Source organism: Coregonus clupeaformis, chromosome 25 (assembly GCF_020615455.1).
Source record: "Coregonus clupeaformis isolate EN_2021a chromosome 25, ASM2061545v1, whole genome shotgun sequence".
NCBI lineage: Eukaryota > Metazoa > Chordata > Actinopteri > Salmoniformes > Salmonidae > Coregonus > Coregonus clupeaformis.
In genome coordinates, this window is record NC_059216.1 from 2,657,575 (window position 1) to 2,676,249 (window position 18,675).

Consider the following 18,675-nt stretch of genomic DNA (forward strand, 5'->3'; position numbering starts at 1 on the left):
AAATATTCCATACTCACGAAAACCTTATTTCTCTCAGATTTTGTGTGCTGAGAAGTATTTCTGTCTGTGATAAAGCCATTTTGTGGAGAAAAACGAATTCTGATTGGCTGGGCCTGGCTCCCCAGTGGGTGGGCCTGGCTGCCAAGTGGGTGGGCCTATGCCCTCCAAGGCCCACCGATGGCTGCACCCCTGCCCAGCCCAGTCATGTGAAATCCATAGATTAGGGCCTAATTTATTTATTTCAATTGACTGATTTCCTTATATGAACTGTAACTCAGTAAAATCTTTGAAATTGTTGCATGTTGCGTTTATATTTGTGTTCACTATATATATATGTTCACTAAGCCACAATCTATCTGCAATATTAAAGACATGAGAGCAGACGGGAAGGAAGGCGATGTCAACATGAAAGGCCTGTATGCTGTTAAAGATTAACGTGGGCTGTTTTACAGTGACGGCTGTCTGACACACTGATATGATAATGCTGATATAGACAGGCACATGGGAGACTGCCTCTGGGGTTCTTCAGGCATGCTCCATCACTGACACACTGATGACTCCCACGGAATTTACATCTCTAACTCTGTCTTTTACTGCTCTCTTCCTCTTCATTCTCTCTCTCTTGCTCTCTTTCTGTTTCTCTCTCTCTCTTTTACTTTCCCTCCATCCCTCTCTCTCTCTCTCCCTCCTTCTGTCTCTCTCTCTCCATTGTTCAAAGTGGCGTGACCTGCCAGTAGTCCTCAGCAGCAATGTGACACCAAAACAGGTTCCCAGAGCCAGAGAAACAATAAAATGAGACTGAGACAGAGAAACAGAGGAAACGCAACAGGGCTTCTAATCCTCCCTTCGCACCTACCTCCTCCCCCTCTCCCCTCCTTCTCACCTCCCTCCCCCTCTAAACCCCCTCCTCACCTCCCCTCTCTCCTACCTCCTCTTCTCTTTATTCCACTGATAAAGCACTGATATTATATACACAGAATGAACAAATACATGTGCTCATTTGTGGTCATTTTTATAAATGAAGAAGGCGCTCTACGAGCTGCTCATTCAACATCATTCAGCCCCGTAAGTCATAACGTGAGAATCAGAGAGTGGGCATGGTTGTTTGACGGTGAGTAGCTCGCCATAGCCATCGACAGAGTATTTGAATAAGTAAATCCTCAAAAGTAAACTTCACCAAGCAAGCAGCCCTGCCCACATCACATGCTCACTTGGTTAACGTTAGCTGGCTAGCTAACCAGCAATGTAGTTAGGCTCTATCTACCCAGCAAGGTAGTTAGCCTAGCTAGCTAGCTAGCTAGCAAGCAATCTGTGCTACAAAAATAACACTTACTGTCTGGGCCTATTATGTTTGTTTAGTTACGTTAGTTGGCGCAGATCTATCATTCAGGTCAAGTGCTTCATTCATGATGAGATAAGATTGTTATCTAACTAGCTAGCAAAATTATAACGTGTGACTAAAACCAGTGCGGCAAGCATTTTCTTGCATTTTCAGTCATCAGCAAATGCCATTTACATTTGAAATATACAGTGTAATTTACATAATGGTTTTAGTAAGAAAACATTTTGGTATTGAACAGCTAGCGTGTGCTTGTCATAACAACAGACAGTACATTGTGATAACAAGAGATAGAGAAAAGAGGAGATAGGAATCCCAGTGGGCAATGACCGTATAACGCCTCACACAGCAGACTAAACGTTGTCATGCTGCGTCACGCAATCCCTTCTCAAAGTCAGGGTATGAGTCGAGAAACCTGCCTGTCACAATTCCAAAGCTATACGATATTACAGAGAACAAGTTAATTATCTCACATCTCGAAAAATATTTGTACAGTTGTACTTCTTGTTGACGAACATTCGTGCTAATGTTGGGGTTTTGAGCTAGCGCCCAATTGACTCCCATACACTCTTTGAAGGAGAGCTCACCTTGTCTCAGAATCGCCCAAAATGCACCGTGCGGTCCATTGACGACGCAAGGGAAACATACACAATTGGCGTTAATACGATTCCAATGGAGTTTCCCATCTCCTCAAAAGTATCTTTCCATGACCTTTGACTGTTGTAAAGCACTGTAGTGAATCTACTCAATACAAAGTGGTGACATGAACTGCATGTTATAGGATTTCACTGCATAGTTTGTGAAAAGTGCAGTTTCAGATTTACTTTGAGAAAGTTGAATTCATTCAGTCCTTCTTGTTTATTAGTGTGCTTGTGGTGTTTCAGCACAAACACTTCTGCATTCTTATCCACCGCCATAGATAGACAAACCTTTAAGTTGTACCTAAGAAGGTAAACTGAACAAGTGTTTTGTATTTACTTTCTTATTTATAGAGGATATATTAGCTTTTTGGTGTTCATCATGTCAACCACAAATATCATTTTCTTAAATAATGTTAATCCTTTGGAGCACAATGTGTGGAAAAAAAGGTCTGTTTTTCAGTCCACCTCTATAAAACCATATATTGGCAGATATATCGGTAATCTGTGACTTTTGCCTCCCTAAAATCAGTATCAGTATAGGACACAAAAATCCCATATCGGTCGGGTGCGAAGGTGAACGGAAAAGAAATGGAGCAACAAACCGCTCTTGCTGTCTCTGCCTGGCCGGTTCCTGTCTCTCCATTGGGATTCTCTGCCTCTGACCCTATTACAGAGGCTGAGTCACTGGCTTACTGGTGCTTTCCATGCCGTCCCTAGGAGGGGTGCGTCACTTGAGTGGGTTGAGTCACTGACATGATCTTCCTGTCCGGTTTGTCGCCCCCTCGGGCTCGTGCAGTGGAGGACATCTTCGTGGGCTATACTCAGCCTTGTCTCAGGGTAGTAGGTTGGTGGTCTGTTGATATCCCTCTGGTGGTGTGGGGGCTGTGCTTTGGCAAAGTGGGTGGGGTTATATCCTGCCTGTTTGGCCCTGTCCGGGGGTATCGTCGGACAGGGCCACAGTGTCTCCCGACCCCTCCTGTCTCAGCCTCCAGTTTCTATATTGCAATAGTCTATGTGCCGGGGGGCTAGGGTCAGTCTGTTATATCTGGTCTTATTCTCCTGTCTTATGCGGTGTCCTGTGTGAATATGAGTATGCTCCCTCTAATACTCTCTCTCTCCCTCTCTACCTCCCCTCACGGAGGACCTGAGCCCTAGGACCATGCCTCAGGACTACCTGGCCTGATGACTCCTTGCTGTCCCCAGTCCACCTGGTCGTGCTGCTGCTCCAGTTTCAACTCTTCTGCCTGCGGCTATGGAACACTGACCTGTTCACCGGACGTGCTACCTTGTCCCAGGCCTGCTGTTTTCAACTCTTTCTCTCTACCGCACCTGCTATTTCAACCTCTAAATGCCCGGCTATGAAAAGCCAAGTGACATTTACTCCTGATGTACTGACCTGTTGCAACCTCTACAACCACTGTGATTATTATTTGACCCTGCTGGTCATCTATGAATGTTTGAACATCTTAGTGAAAAATCTGGTCTTAATGGCCATGTACTATTATAATCTCCACCCAGCACAGCCAGAAGGGGACTGGCCACCCCTCAGACCCTGGTTCCTCTCTAGGTTTCCTCCTAGGTTTCTGCCTTTCTAGGTTTTTTTTCCTAGCCACCGTGCTTCTACATCTGCATTGCTTGCTGTTTGGGGTTTTAGGCTGGGTTTTCTGTATAGCACTTTGTGACATCCCGTGTAGCTCAGTTGGTAGAGCATGGCGCTTGCAACGCCAGGGTTGTGGGTTTGATTCCCATGGGGGGCCAGTATGAAAAAAATGTATGCACTCACTAACTGTAAGTTGCTCTGGATAAGAGCGTCTGCTAAATGTAAAAAGGGCTTTATAAATTAATTTGATTGAGGTGACACACACACATTACACTACTGTTCACCTCTTAGTGTTACTGACACACACCACCCCCTGGCACCCCCAACACAGAATGCCTTAGAGTCACATTACCCATCCACCTCTCTCCTTCCTCCAGGCTGCGTTTTCACTTTTTCGTTATCATAATCACATCGGACAAGCATCTAGGGATGGCAGTTTCCTTATCTCCTCCCCTCTCTCCCCGGAGCCTCTTCTTCCTAGAACTATAATGTTGTATTCTTTTTTTCTCTCCTTTTCATCTTTTTATCCATCAAATGGATGAGTGTGTGTGTGTTTATGTGTGTGTGTGTTTATTTGTGTGTGTGTGTGTGTGTGCATGCGTACCGTTTCGGTACATTCAGGGACAATGATCAGCACTACAACACTGTTTCTATTCAACACTTGTAGAAATCATGAAACACGCTTCTCCACTTCGACTCCCTCCACTGACACATTAAATAAAAAACTAGTTATTTCAAATTATGCTCCGATGTGCCTCACAAGTAATTAGATACAACAACTGACCTATTACCAGTGTTATCATATAGTCTAGTGATATAACGAGTTTTGATAAAGGATTTATTAATGTATGTAAAATCATAAGCTGTATGTGAGTGACAGAGGACAAGGACACGTCATGTGTTATTGATGTCACGAGTGAGTAACAGAAGGTCTGCGGGCCAAGATAGATTGGGGGCCATTTGGGCTAATCTTAGAAGGTGTACGTGATGGAATGGCCTGGCTAGGGTGCCACACTATACCATGTAGGGTGATGCTATTGTGGTAGATGAGTGACACTCAATGATGGTTGGCAGATGTTGGACAGAAGTAGATCGGGAGAGCATTATATAAACTGAGAGATTTTGTAAGGAAGTCATTCATATGGCAGGAGGCTACGTCCGTACGGCCTGTCATTGAATCCAATATTGTAACCATTAAATAATGACTGAATCAAATCTCCATCTGTGTAACATATTCTGAACTTCTCAATACCAGAAACTCATCATAACATCTAGCTTGAGACTCAAGTTTAGATATATAAGGGACTCTACCTTATTTATAATAAGTGGTAGGCCTACATGGAGAACATCAGACCTCTCTTATTATATATGAAAATAGGCAAATGCATGAAACAATATTTATGTTCAGTCAATGTAAATAGCCTATCGTTTTGGGGGATTTAATTGGAAATATAACTTTGACCTGTGCTTCTCCGCTCATGAACTATAGTTAGGCCCTATAGGCTATTGATCATTTAATTGATATCATACAATACATTGTAGGCGCACTTGATCTCACGCGCCCAGCAGAGAATTGCACTTGGCTTGCATTTTAACTCATAAAGTGATCTCTACTAAGAAAAGGCTGGTGACCACTGTTCTGGTCTATATAGGCTATGGCCTGTTATTATGTGTATTAGCATACCGTTAGGCTATAATTTAAGTTTCCTTTGATGGTGTTTAATATGCAGCGTGTAACCTAATGCAAACCTGATCTACTTTCATTGGCCTCCGTGCCAGTGATTAACCCTAGAAAAGCCTGGATTTGTTGGATCTTCCATCAGGCCAATGACGTGTCTTTTGAAAGTCAACATTCTAACAATCTAGTAAATACATTTCATATATGCTATTGGAAGAATAATCATTTGGTTGTGTTTATGAAGGTCTTAGGTAACATTAAAATATGAAAGGAAATGTATTTCAAATAACACAATAGTATTTTCATTAGTTTATGTAACTGTAGTTTATATGTACAAAAGAAGAACCACTAAAACACCACAATTCAAGTGTTAAAATCCATTAAATAAACACCACCACAAAGATCATTCATTATCAATTTGTTAAGGGCAGGTCTTAAGGAATGAATTTAAGAAAATTCATTTCAAAAAATCATAATGGAATATTTTTAATTGAAATATATTTCTGTGGGGCCTCCCGAGTGGCGCAGCGGTCTAAGGCACTGCATCGCAGTGCTAGAGGCGTTACTACAGACCTGGGTTCATTCCCGGACTGTGCCACAACCGGCCGTGACCAGGAGTCCCATAGGACAGCGCACAATTGGCCCAGTGTCATCCGGGCTAGGGGAGGGCTTGGCTGGCGGGGCTTTACTTGGCTCATCGCACCCTAGCGACTCCTTGTGGCAAGCTGGGTGCCTGCAGGCTGTCGCCAGTTGAACGGTGTTTCCTCCGACACATTGGTGCGGCTGGCTTCCGCGTTAAGCTGGCGGGTGTTAAGGAGCGCGGTTAGGTGAGTCATGTTTTGGAGGACGCATGACTCCACCTTCACCTCTCCCGAGCCCGTTGGGGAGTTGTAGCGATGAGACAAGATCGAAAAAGGGGGGTAAAATATAAATATATTTATGTGATTTGAGTGTTGCAAGTGCACGCAGGGAGCACATGTAACAGCACTAATTATGCCACAAAAAAAGTTCAAGGGGTCATTTTAAAGAATTGCAGATTCTGCTCTTTCTGATACTATATTGACATTAAAACGTCTTACTTGCTTGTTACTCTGTAGGACAATTAGCAAAAGTCACTTTTTGGCACTCCGTTCCATTTCCCTGCCTTTGTGTCAATTCCAAACTGCGCTGTTCATCAGATTCTTCATATACAATTTAACAATTGATCCTATTCTCACCCTTCAGACTACTGTCCATTTAATCTTGTCTTTAGGCTAACTCTATTATTATTATTATTATTTCTTTTTTTAGGGGGTAGATCAGCTTTAATATTGTATATAGATTTTAACTTCCATCAATGTAATTGTCTGCATCACTTCCAATCCCCCATATGTTGTTTTTTTCTCGCAAATACAGTGAGGGAAAAAAGTATTTGATCCCCTGCTGATTTTGTACGTTTGCCCACTGACAAAGAAATGATCAGTCTATAATTTTAATGGTATGTTTATTTGAACAGTGAGAGACAGAATAACAACAAAAAAATCCAGAAAAACGCATGTCAAAAATGTTATAAATTGATTAGCATTTTAATGAGGGAAATAAGTATTTGACTCCTCTCAATCAGAAAGATTTCTGGCTCCCAGGTGTCTTTTATACAGGTAACGAGCTGAGATTAGGAGCACACTCTTAAAGGGAGTGATCCTAATCTCAGTTTGTTACCTGTATAAAAGACACCTGTCCACAGAAGCAATCAATCAATCAGATTCCAAACTCTCCACCATGGCCAAGACCAAAGAGCTCTCCAAGGATGTCATGGACAAGATTGTAGACCTACACAAGGCTGGAATGGGCTACAAGACCATCGCCAAGCAGCTTGGTGAGAAGGTGACAACAGTTGGTGCGATTATTCGCAAATGGAAGAAACACAAAAGAACTGTCAATCTCCCTCGGCCTGGGGCTCCATGCAAGATCTCACCTCGTGGAGTTGCAATGATCATGAGAACAGTGAGGAATCAGCCCAGAACTACACGGGAGGATCTTGTCAATGATCTCAAGGCAGCTGGGACCATAGTCACCAAGAAAACAATTGGTAACACACTATGCCGTGAAGGACTGAAATCCTGCAGTGCCCGCAAGGTCCCCCTGCTCAAGAAAGCACATATACAGGCCCGTCTGAAGTTTGCCAATGAACATCTGAATGATTCAGAGGAGAACTGGGTGAAAGTGTTGTGGTCAGATTAAACCAAAATAGAGCTCTTTGGCATCAACTCAACTCGCCGTGTTTGGAGGAGGAGGAATGCTGCCTATGACCCCAAGAACACCATCCCCACCGTCAAACATGGAGGTGGAAACATTATGCTTTGGGGGTGTTTTTCTGCTAAGGGCACAGGACAACTTCACCGCATCAAAGGGACGATGGACAGGGCCATGTACCGTCAAATCTTGGGTGAGAACCTCCTTCCCACAGCCAGGGCATTGAAAATGGGTCGTGAATGGGTATTCCAGCATGACAATGACCCAAAACACACGGCCAAGTCCACAAAGGAGTGGCTCAAGAAGAAGCACATTAAGGTCCTGGAGTGGCCTAGCCAGTCTCCAGACCGTAATCCCATAGAAAATATGTGGAGGGAGCTGAAGGTTCGAGTTGCCAAACGTCAGGCTCGAAACCTTAATGACTTGGAGAAGATCTGCAAAGAGGAGTGGGACAAAATCCCTCCTGAGATGTGTGCAAACCTGGTGGCCAACTACAAGAAACGTCTGACCTCTTTGATTGCCAACAAGGGTTTTGCCACCAAGTACTAAGTCATGTTTTGCAGAGGGGTCAAATACTTATTTCCCTCATTAAAATGCAAATCTATTTATAACATTTTTGACATGCGTTTTTCTGGATTTTTTTGTTGTTATTCTGTCTCTCACTGTTCAAATAAACCTACCATTAAAATTATAGACTGATAATTTCTTTGTCAGTGGGCAAACGTACAAAATCAGCAGGGGATCAAATACTTTTTTCCCTCACTGTATATACACTACCAGTCAGAAGTTTGGACACACCTACTCATTCAAGGGTTTTTCCTTATTTAAAAAATGTTTTATATTGTAGAATAATAGTGAAGACATCAAAACTATGAAAGAACACATATGGAATCATGTAGTAACCAACAAAAGTGTTAAACAAATCAAAATATATTTTATATTTGAGATTTTTCAAATAGCCACCCTAAGTATATAGGTTGATAACTTTTGTGAAAGAGCACAGTTTGGGGGATTTGGCATGTACAGTGGCTTGCAAAAGTATTCACCCCCCTTGGCATTTTTCCTATTTTGTTGCCTTACAACCTGGAATTAAAATGGATTTTTTGGGGGGGTTTGTATCATTTGATTTACACAACATGCCTACCACTTTGAAGACAAAAAATCAGAAAACTTGAGCGTGCATAACTATTCACCCCCCCCCCCAAAGTCAATACTTTGTAGAGCCACCTTTTGCAGCAATTACAGCTGCAAGTCTCTTGGGGTATGTCTCTATAAGCTTGGCACATCTAGCCACTGGGATTTTTGCCCATTCTTCAAGGCAAAACTGCTCCAGCTCCTTCAAGTTGGATGGGTTCCGCTGGTGTACAGCAATCTTTAAGATTGAGGTCTGGGCTTTGACTAGGCCATTCCAAGACATTTAAATGTTTCCCCTTAAACCACTCGAGTGTTGCTTTAGCAGTATGCTTAGGGTCATTGTCCTGCTGGATGGTGAACCTCCATCCCAGTCTCAAATCTCTGGAAGACTGAAACAGGTTTCCCTCAAGAATTTCCCTGTATTTAGTGCCATCCATCATTCCTTCAATTCTGACCAGTTTCCCAGTCTGAAACACATCCCCTCAGCATGATGCTGCCACCACCATGATTCACTGTGGGGATGGTGTTCTCGGGGTGATGAGAGGTGTTGGGATTGCTGAACCAGACATCGCGTTTTCCTTGATGGCCAAAAAGCTCAATTTTAGTCTCATCTGACCAGAGTACCTTCTTCCATATGTTTGGGGAGTCTCCCACATGCCTTTTGGCGAACACCAAACGTGTTTGCTTATTTATTTCTTTAAGCAATGGCTTTTTTCTGGCCACTCTTTCGCAAAGCCCAGCTCTGTGGAGTGTACGGCTTAAAGTGGTCCTATGGACAGATACTCCAATCTCTGCTGTGGAGTTTTGCAGCTCCTTCAGGGTTATCTTTGGTCTCTTTGTTGCCTCTCTGATTAATTCCCTTCTTGCCTGGTCCGTGAATTTTGGTGGGCGGCCCTCTCTTGGCAGGTTTGTTGTGGTGCCATATTCTTTCAATTTTTAAATAATGGATTTAATGGTGCTCCGTGGGATGTTCAAAGTTTCTGATATTATTTTATAACCCAACCCTGATCTGTACTTGTCCACAGCTTTGTCCCTGACCTGTTTGGAGAGCTCCTTGGTCTTCATGGTGCCGCTTGCTTGGTGGTGCCCCTTGCTTAGTGATGTTGCAGACTCTGGGGCCTTTCAGAACAGGTGTTTATATACTGAGATCATGTGACAGATCATGTGACACTTAGATTGCACACGGGTGGACTTTATTTAACAAATTATGTGACTTCTAAAGGTAAGTGGTTGCACCAGATCTTATTTAGGGGCTTCATAGCAAAGGGGGTGAATACATATGCACGCACCACTTTGCCATTATTTATTTTTTAGAATTTTTTGGAACAAGATATTTTTTTAATTTCACTTCACCAATTTGGACTATTGTGTGTATGTCCATTACATGATATCCAAATAAAAATCCATTTAAATTACAGGTTGTAATGCAACAAAATAGAAAAAACGCCAAGGGTACTTTTGCAAGGCACTGTATTATCTCCAATGTATCGTCCATGTAAAAAACCTGTCTGATTAGAATGAATAATGTCCGACAATACCTTTATTCTATGCGCTATACATTTTGCTAGAATTTTTGCATCACAACAGTGAAGTGTAAGGGGCCTCCAATTTTATTTATGGACTGGATCTTTATATTTCCCACTTGTATCCTGTTTCAGTAATAATGAAATCAGACCTTCTTCTTGAGTGTCTGATAATCTACCATTTAAATATGAGTGGTTAAAACATGGTAATAACGGTCTTCTGAGTATATCAAAAAAGGTTTGGTATACCTCAACTGGTATGCCATCCAACACTGGAGTTCTCCCAAACTTAAAGTCTTTAATTGCATCCAGAAGTTCCTCCTCTGTAATTTCACCTTCACATGAGTCTTTCTGTATGGCTGTTAATTTTACATTATCAATAGAAAACAAATCCATACAATTAGCTTCAGTTAGAGAAGATGGAGGCGACTGAAACGAAAACATATTCTTAAAGTACTTTGCTTCCTCCTTCAAAATATCCTTTGGTGAATCATGGGTGACTATGTCATTTGAAATTTCAGTAAATTATTTTTGGTTGCATTTCTATGTTGAAGATTAAAAAAGAATTTTGTGCATTTTTCCCCATATTCCATCCAGTTTGCTTTATTTTTATAATATATTACACTTTCTTGAATAAGTTCCTCCATTTCTAATTTATTCTGAGCCTCTATGTTACAGTTTTTTTTATTGCTATCTATCTGTTCTGTTAGACCTTCTATTTCCTTTGTTAGTATGGACTCTTTTGACCTAAATTTCTTTTGTTTTCGAGATGAGTACTGAATTGCATGGCCTCTAAAGGCACATTTAAAAGTGTCCCATACAATAAGGGGATTTGCTGTACCTATGTTATGTCGGAGAAATTCAGTTATAAATTCCTCTGTCCTAGAAATTCAGTAAGTGTAATGTACAGTGAGGGAAAAAAGTATTTGATCCCCTGCTGATTTTGTACGTTTGCCCACTGACAAAGAAATTATCAGTCTATAATTTGAATGGTAGGTTTATTTGAACAGTGAAAGAAAGAATAACAACAAAAAAATCCAGAAAAACGCATGTCAAAAATGTTATAAATTGATTTGCATTTTAATGAGGGAAATAAGTATTTGACCCCTCTGCAAAACATGACTTAGTAATTGGTGGAAAAACCCTTGTTGGCAATCACAGAGGTCAGACATTTCTTTTAGTTGGCCACCAGGTTTGCACACATCTCAGGAGGGATTTTGTCCCACTCCTCTTTGCAGATCTTCTCCAAGCCATTAAGGTTTCGAGCCTGACGTTTGGCAACTCGAACCTTCAGCTCCCTCCACAGATTTTCTATGGAATTAAGGGCTGGAGACTGGCTAGGCCACTGCAGGACCTTAATGTGCTTCTTCTTTAGCCAATCCTTTGTTGCCTTGGCCGTGTGTTTTGGGTCATTGTCATGCTGGAATACCCATCCACGACCCATTTTCAATGCCCTGGCTGAGGGAAGGAGGTTCTCACCCAAGATTTGACGGTACATGGCCCCGTCCATCGTCCCTTTGATGCGGTGAAGTTGTCCTGTCCCCTTAGCAGAAAAACACCCCCAAAGCATAATGTTTCCACCTCCATGTTTGACGGTGGGGATGGTGTTCTTGGGGTCATAGGCAACATTCCTCCTCCTCCAAACACGGCGAGATGAGTTGATGCCAAAGAGCTCTATTTTGGTTTAATCTGACCACAACACTTTCACCCAGTTCTCCTCTGAATCATTCAGATGTTCATTGGCAAACTTCAGACGGGCCTGTATATGTGCTTTCTTGAGCAGGGGGATCTTGTGGGCGCTGCAGGATTTCAGTCCTTCACGGCGTAGTGTGTTATCAATTGTTTTCTTGGTGACTATGGTCCCAGCTGCCTTGAGATCATTGACAAGATCCTCCCGTGTAGTTCTGGGCTGATTCCTCACCGTTCTCATGATCATTGCAACTCCACGAGGTGAGATCTTGCATGGAGCCTCAGGCCGAGGGAGATTGACAGTTCTTTTGTGTTTCTTCCATTTGCGAATAATCGCACCAACTGTTGTCACCTTCTCACCAAGCTGCTTGGCGATGGTCTTGTAGCCCATTCCAGCCTTGTGTAGGTCTACAATCTTGTCCCTGACATCCTTGGAGAGCTCTTTGGTCTTGGCCATGGTGGAGAGTTTGGAATCTGATTGATTGCTTCTGTGGACAGGTGTCTTTTATACAGGTAACAAACTGAGATTAGGAGCACTCCCTTTAAGAGTGTGTTCCTAATCTCAGCTCTTTACCTCTATAAAAGACACCTGGGAGCCAGAAATCGTTCTGATTGAGAGGGGGTTAAATACTTATTTCCCTCATTAAAATGCAAATCAATTTATAACATTTTTGACATGCGTATTTCTGGATTTTTGTTGTTGTTATTCTGTCTCTCACTGTTCAAATAAACCTACCATTAAAATTATAGAATGATAATTTCTTTGTCAGTGGGCAAACGTACAAAATCAGCAGGGGATCAAATACTTTTTTCCCTCACTGTATATGCCAATTATATGATGGTCCGACCGCATTCTGTCCCCATCAACACTTTTTAAACTTTTGGTGCCAACGAGAATGACATAAGAAAGAAGTCAAGACGACTAGCTTGATTGAGTCTCCGCCATGTATATCTCACTAGGTCAGGATATTCAAGCCTTCATATATCCACTAGTCCCCTGTAGCTCAGTTGCAAAGAAAAAGCCATATCTCAGACTGGCCAATAAAATTAAAAGATTAAGATTGGCAAAAGAACACAGACACTAGACTTCTTCTTTTCAACTCTGCCTAGACGGTCAGCATCCCGGAGTTGCCTCTTCACTGTTGACATTTTGTACACTCAGTGTATTTTGTTTAAACACAGTGCCTGGTAGCTATTGATCTGTCAACACTGAGATGGGGAAGTCAGTAGGTAGTCAACTACAAATAGGCCTAACGGATCACAGTAAGGAGTCACATACAATGTTGTCTAGGCACCTCCAGTAAAAATGTATATTCCATAGTCTACATATAGAATATAAGTGATCATAAGTGATTCAATAAGTCCCTAACTCAAATTTTGGACACTTGGAAAAATATGCAGTGGTGCTTACAGTACATGCAATAAGTATTTGACCAGAGCAGTGGCATTCCTGCATATAGAGCCATACAGTAGCTCTCCTCAGTCCTGCACCTCACAATCTCTGAATTACAGCAGTGGGCACAGTCTGGTTATATATTAAGTGTGTGTGTGTGTGTGTGTGTGTGTGTGTGTGTGTGTGTGTGTGTGTGTGTGTGTGTGTGTGTGTGTGTGTGTGTGTGTGCGCGCACCTTTGTGTGTGTGTGTGTGTGTGTGTGTGTGTGTGTGTGTGTGTGTGCCCCCCTGCCCCCACAGCTGGTCCAAAGCAGATGTTTACCAGGTTAATTAACCCCCCCGCCCATACGTCTTCTCCAGCCTCTAGATGTGTAGTGACACCAGTTCAACACAGACCTGCTGTGGTTCTCAGTTAACACATTCATTTCAATACTCTTACTGCCTATTGGCCAGGCATTACATATGGACACACACACTTAAAGAAGAAAACACAAAGGCGCATACACACAGACACAAACAAGCAAACACACACACACACATGGGGTTAAGTAAAAAGTCAAAAATTGCTAAGTGGCACACAGGTCTACATAATGGTGTTATAACAATGGCATAGCTAACATGAAAACATATATCACTTAATCGTCTTAAACAGTGGTAGAGTGTGTACTGTATGTCTCCCCGGACCCACTCTTGTCCAAACCACAGGTAACAGCATGGCAGGTGAGGGTAGGGCAGGGTAGATAGATAGATAGATAGATTAGATATATATATATATATATATATATATATATATATATATAGTATATAGATAGATAGATAGATAGATAGATAGATAGATAGATAGATAGATAGATAGATAGGTAGGTATGGTAACCCAGTTCTTACCTGTAGAGCTAGGTGGGTCCACCTGTCCACTGAGAGCCTGCCCTGGGTGCTGAAGTTCAGAGCGCCAACCTGACCGCTGGGCTGACCGTACCGTAGTTTGACCTCAGACTCAGACACGGTCAACAGGAACACCAACCGCGCCTCTGAACTCTTCTCCAACACCGTCCTGACCATAGAGAGACGGAGAGACAGGGTCACAAACACACACACGCACGCACTCATGCGCAACAACTCACACAGACACACACACACACTCTGTGCCCACTGGACTATGATAAGCTAAATCAGGTGTGTTACTGTGGGCTGGAACAAAAGCCTGCCCACCCAATGAAGACCATAGAGATCCTATGAAATGACTAGAGGGGCTATATCAAAACCCCCAAAAATGCCAGAATGGGGTAAATATGGTCAGGGAGAAATCCAAACCAGTCTATTTTGGAATTAATGGCAGTAGAGGTATAATCCTGATTTTACTATGCAGGACAATAAAAGTAAGGTGTGTGATATAGCAGAAATTGTGTAGCAGAAATGTATTATTGTCAACCTAAAATATTGTCAATCTACAATATTTAATATAATTATAAACACAGTTTATATCAGTTTTATACCACTTTTCTGTATAAATAGCCTCTAAAATATATGTAAACAGACCATAAATGTCTACATTTTAGTTTTTTTGGAAAGCTGTGATTGCTATTATATTATACAGTAATTGTTGCATACAGTACTTGTTGCATTTACAACTTGTCTAAGTCCCATCATCCAGTGTATGGCTGTGGATTGACTGCATTGTTTGAATGGAATGTTGGCATATTGGCAGTTAATAAAATACAAAAATTGAATCATTCTTAAAATTCATCATTTTACACAATATCTTATCACAGCGCTGGCAAACCATGGTTGTTGACCAACTCCCTTACCACAATGGCTGACCTTTATACCATCATAAAAAGGTTCATGTCCATTCTAGTATTCTAATTCCTAATTCTATGGTGAAGGCCCCTGGTCTAGACAGACTGTATGTTACCACAGAGGGTAAGATCCACTATAACAAACACATGAGTATGATTGTGACATTTACACATGTAATATCCATATTTAACATGATTTTCTCCTGCTGTTACAGTGGTCTAAAGGAGCCGCCACCCACACACTCTGTGTCATATGAAACACCATCAAACACATTTTATGGGAAACTCCTACTTTTTATGAACACCGGCCAACACACCCAATAAATCACCAGCGTGTGTGTGTGTACTGTGTTTGTGTGTGTGTGTGCGTGTGTGCATGTGTGTCGTTTGCGTCCCAGCCCTGCCTGCCTGTTCAGTTCAGTCCAGCTCACTTGAGAAAGTCAGGACAGAGGGAAGGGGACAACTTTTTGGAATGAAATGTAGCCTGAGTTTCTGCCTGTTTGGTCTACTTATTAATTAATTGGGCCAGTCCTCTCAGGGGCTTGTGTGTGTGGGGGTCTGTGTGCGTGCACTTGCGTATATGCCTTGGGCGTGCATGCCTGTGTGGGTAGGTACGAGCATGTGTGTGTGTGTGGCTGGTCCGAGTGTCTAGGGTGAGTGCAGCGGCACATCTTTTAGTGTCATGTTATCCTGAGGCTGGCATACTTGTAGGTATTAAGGAGAGAAGTGGAGAAACTCATTGAGGAGAAGAAAAAAACAGCTCACTCCCTTTCTGGTCCTTCTAAACACAGCCACAGAACTAAATTAAACTTTAACCTTATCCTTACCCCTAACCTAAAGCCAAACATAACCCTACATTAAGAACAAATAGGGTCAATCAATTCTGATGATATAGCCGATTTAGTCCTTTGTAACGTGGCTATCTAGCAACTACCTGTTGAACTGACAGTGTGTAGACATCCTTTTGTCTCTCAGTCCTTTCCTTCACCCACTCCCCCTCTTCGCTTCCTTCTCCACTGCCCTCTCCGCTCCCCTCCGCTCTCCTCTCCCCCTCTCCACTCCCATCTCATCTCCCCCTCCCCTCCCCATCTCCGCTCCCCCTCTCCTCTCCCCTCCCCCTCGGCATCTCCTCTCCCCCTCCCCTCCCCCTCCCCTCTCCCCCTCTCCGCTCCCATCTCCTCTCCCCCTCCACTCCCTCCCCCTCTACGATCCCCCTACCCCTCTACGCTCCCCCTATCCTCTCCTCTCCTCCTCTCCTCTCCCCAACCCCCTCTCCATCTCCTCTCCCCCTCTCCTCTCCCCCTCTCTGCTCCCATCTCCTCTCCCCCTCCCATCTCTCCCCCTCCCTCCCCCTCTCCACTCCCTCCACCTCCCCCTCTTCTCCCCCTCTCCCCCCCTCTCCTCTTCCCCTCTCCCCGCCCGCTCTCCCCTCCCCCTCCCCTCCACCTCTCCCCGCCCACTCTCCGCTCCCCCTCTCTCCCCCTCTCCTCTTCCCCTCTCCCCACCCACTCTCCCCCCATCTCCACTCCCCCCTCCCTCCCCGTCTCCGCTCCCCCTCTCCTCTCCCCCCACCTCCCCCTCTCCTCTCCCCCTCTCCCTCCCCCTCTCCCCGCCCGCTCTCCCCTCCCCTCCACCTCTCCCCGCCCGCTCTCCGCTCCCCCTCTCCTCTTCCCCTCTCCCCGCCCACTCTCCCCCCATCTCCACTCCCCCTCCACTCCCCCTCTCTCCTCCACCGCTCCAATCCCCCCTCCCCTCCCCCCTCTCCTCTCCCCCGCTCCCACCCCCCTCTCCAATCCCCCTCTCTACTCTGTCATTTTCTAGGAAAACAAAGTGGAGGAAAACAAAGTGCACTTTGATACTCCCTCTATACACAGAGAAACACACAGGGCAATCTTTCTCCCATTGATCTAAACTAGCCACAGCTGCTGATATGATAACACACACACAACACACACACAGTGTAACACACACACATGGTCACTGGAATTCCTGTTTTGTGTCTCTTTGTTATAATTTTATATAAAATTACCAAAGTAAGCCTCTTCATTATCTATGTGGCAGCAGTAGAATGTCAGTGAGTCCTGTGTTAGGATGCCAGAGATCGATGGACAGATTCCTCACATAGCCTAACACAAATCACACAGCCTCATCAAACAGACTAACTGGTACATGATTCACTGGACTTAGCGCAACAGAACACAGACCAATATCATAATATGGTCCTTCAGCTAACCCTTTTATCCAAAGCAACACATAGGCCTACAGTCAGATTCATAGTCAGTGAATATGTATTCTGCATACTGTGTGTACATGTTAGAATGGGCAGCTGTGACGGTCAGTGGTCATGTGTGGTTGGAGGGAGAGGACAGAAAGCCTTTCATCAAGCCTCTTTGATAGCGGCCATATTGGTCACAACAAAGACTGATACATGTCAAACAACAGGAGTGAAAGGGATTCACAAAGCACAGCCCTGTGTGATTGATTGATAAACAGAGTGTTGCCAGACAGTTACCAGAGAAGGAACTGATCTGATTGTAAGTGTGTGTAACCCAGCACCATGTAAGCTCTCCCAGAAACACCTTACCTTACCTTACCACAGAGTCCCAAATGGCACACTATTCCCTATCTAGGGCACTACTTTTGACCAAGGTCCGAGTACTGCACTATATAGGGAATAGTGTGCCATTTGGGATGCAGCCCCTCACTGACACCCTGTTCTGCTTCTCTGGTTGTCCTGAAGGAAAATCCTGCCTATTATCCTGTCCTGTCCTGGCCTACTTACACCACTACCCAGGCCTCAGGTTTCATGGCCCTCTCTGACCTGATTGTTTTCTAACATGGTCCTGTCTTATCTTTCTCTCTGGACCGAACTACATTATATATAACAGTGCTGGAAAACCTTGGTAGAGCATGGGTGGAATAGGCATTGTGGTGATAATTTGAATTTATTTTCTTTTTTGTTTTCAGACCAATGCCTATTCTCACTTAAAACGTAGTTTTTTGTTTTTAATATACAGTTGAAGTCGGAAGTTTACATACACTTAGGTTGGAGTCATTAAAACTTGTTTTTCAACCACTCCACAGATGTCTTGTTAACAAACTATAGTTTTGGCAAGTCGGTTAGGACATCTACTTTGTGCATGGCACAAGTAACAATTGTTTACAGACAGATTATTTTACTTATAATTCACTGTATCACAACTCCAGTGGGTCAGAAGTTTACATACACTAAGTTGACTGTGCCTTTAAACAGCTTGGAAAATTCCAGAAAATGATGTAATGGCTTTAGAAGCTTCTGATAGGCTAATTGACATCATTTGAGTCAATTGGAGGTGTACCTTTGGATGTATTTCAAGGCCTACCTTCAAACTCAGTGCCTCTTTGCTTGACATCATGGGAAAATCAAAAGAAATCAGCCAAGACCTCAGAAAAAACATTGTAGATCTCCACAAGTCTGGTTCATCCTTGGGAGCAATTTCCAAACGCCTGAAGGTACCACGTTCATCTGTACAAACAATAGTACGCAAGTATAAACACCATGGGACCACGCAGCCATCATACCGCTCAGGAAGGAGACGCGTTCTGTCTCCTAGAGATTAATGTACTTTGGTGGGACTGGTGCACTTCACAAAATAGATGGCACCATGACGA

The 18,675-nt window shown here is 43.4% G+C and overlaps 1 protein-coding gene across 1 annotated transcript in view; it reads right to left on the minus strand.

The window, feature by feature from the left end:
* LOC121539731 (usherin-like) overlaps nucleotides 1-18,675 on the minus strand; it is a 158,367-nt gene that overhangs the window by 136,026 nt on the left and 3,666 nt on the right. The window contains exon 3 of the mRNA XM_045207408.1: nucleotides 14,114-14,279. Within this exon, the coding sequence (XP_045063343.1) occupies nucleotides 14,114-14,279 (166 nt within the window). The remainder of the gene's footprint in view (nucleotides 1-14,113; nucleotides 14,280-18,675) is intronic.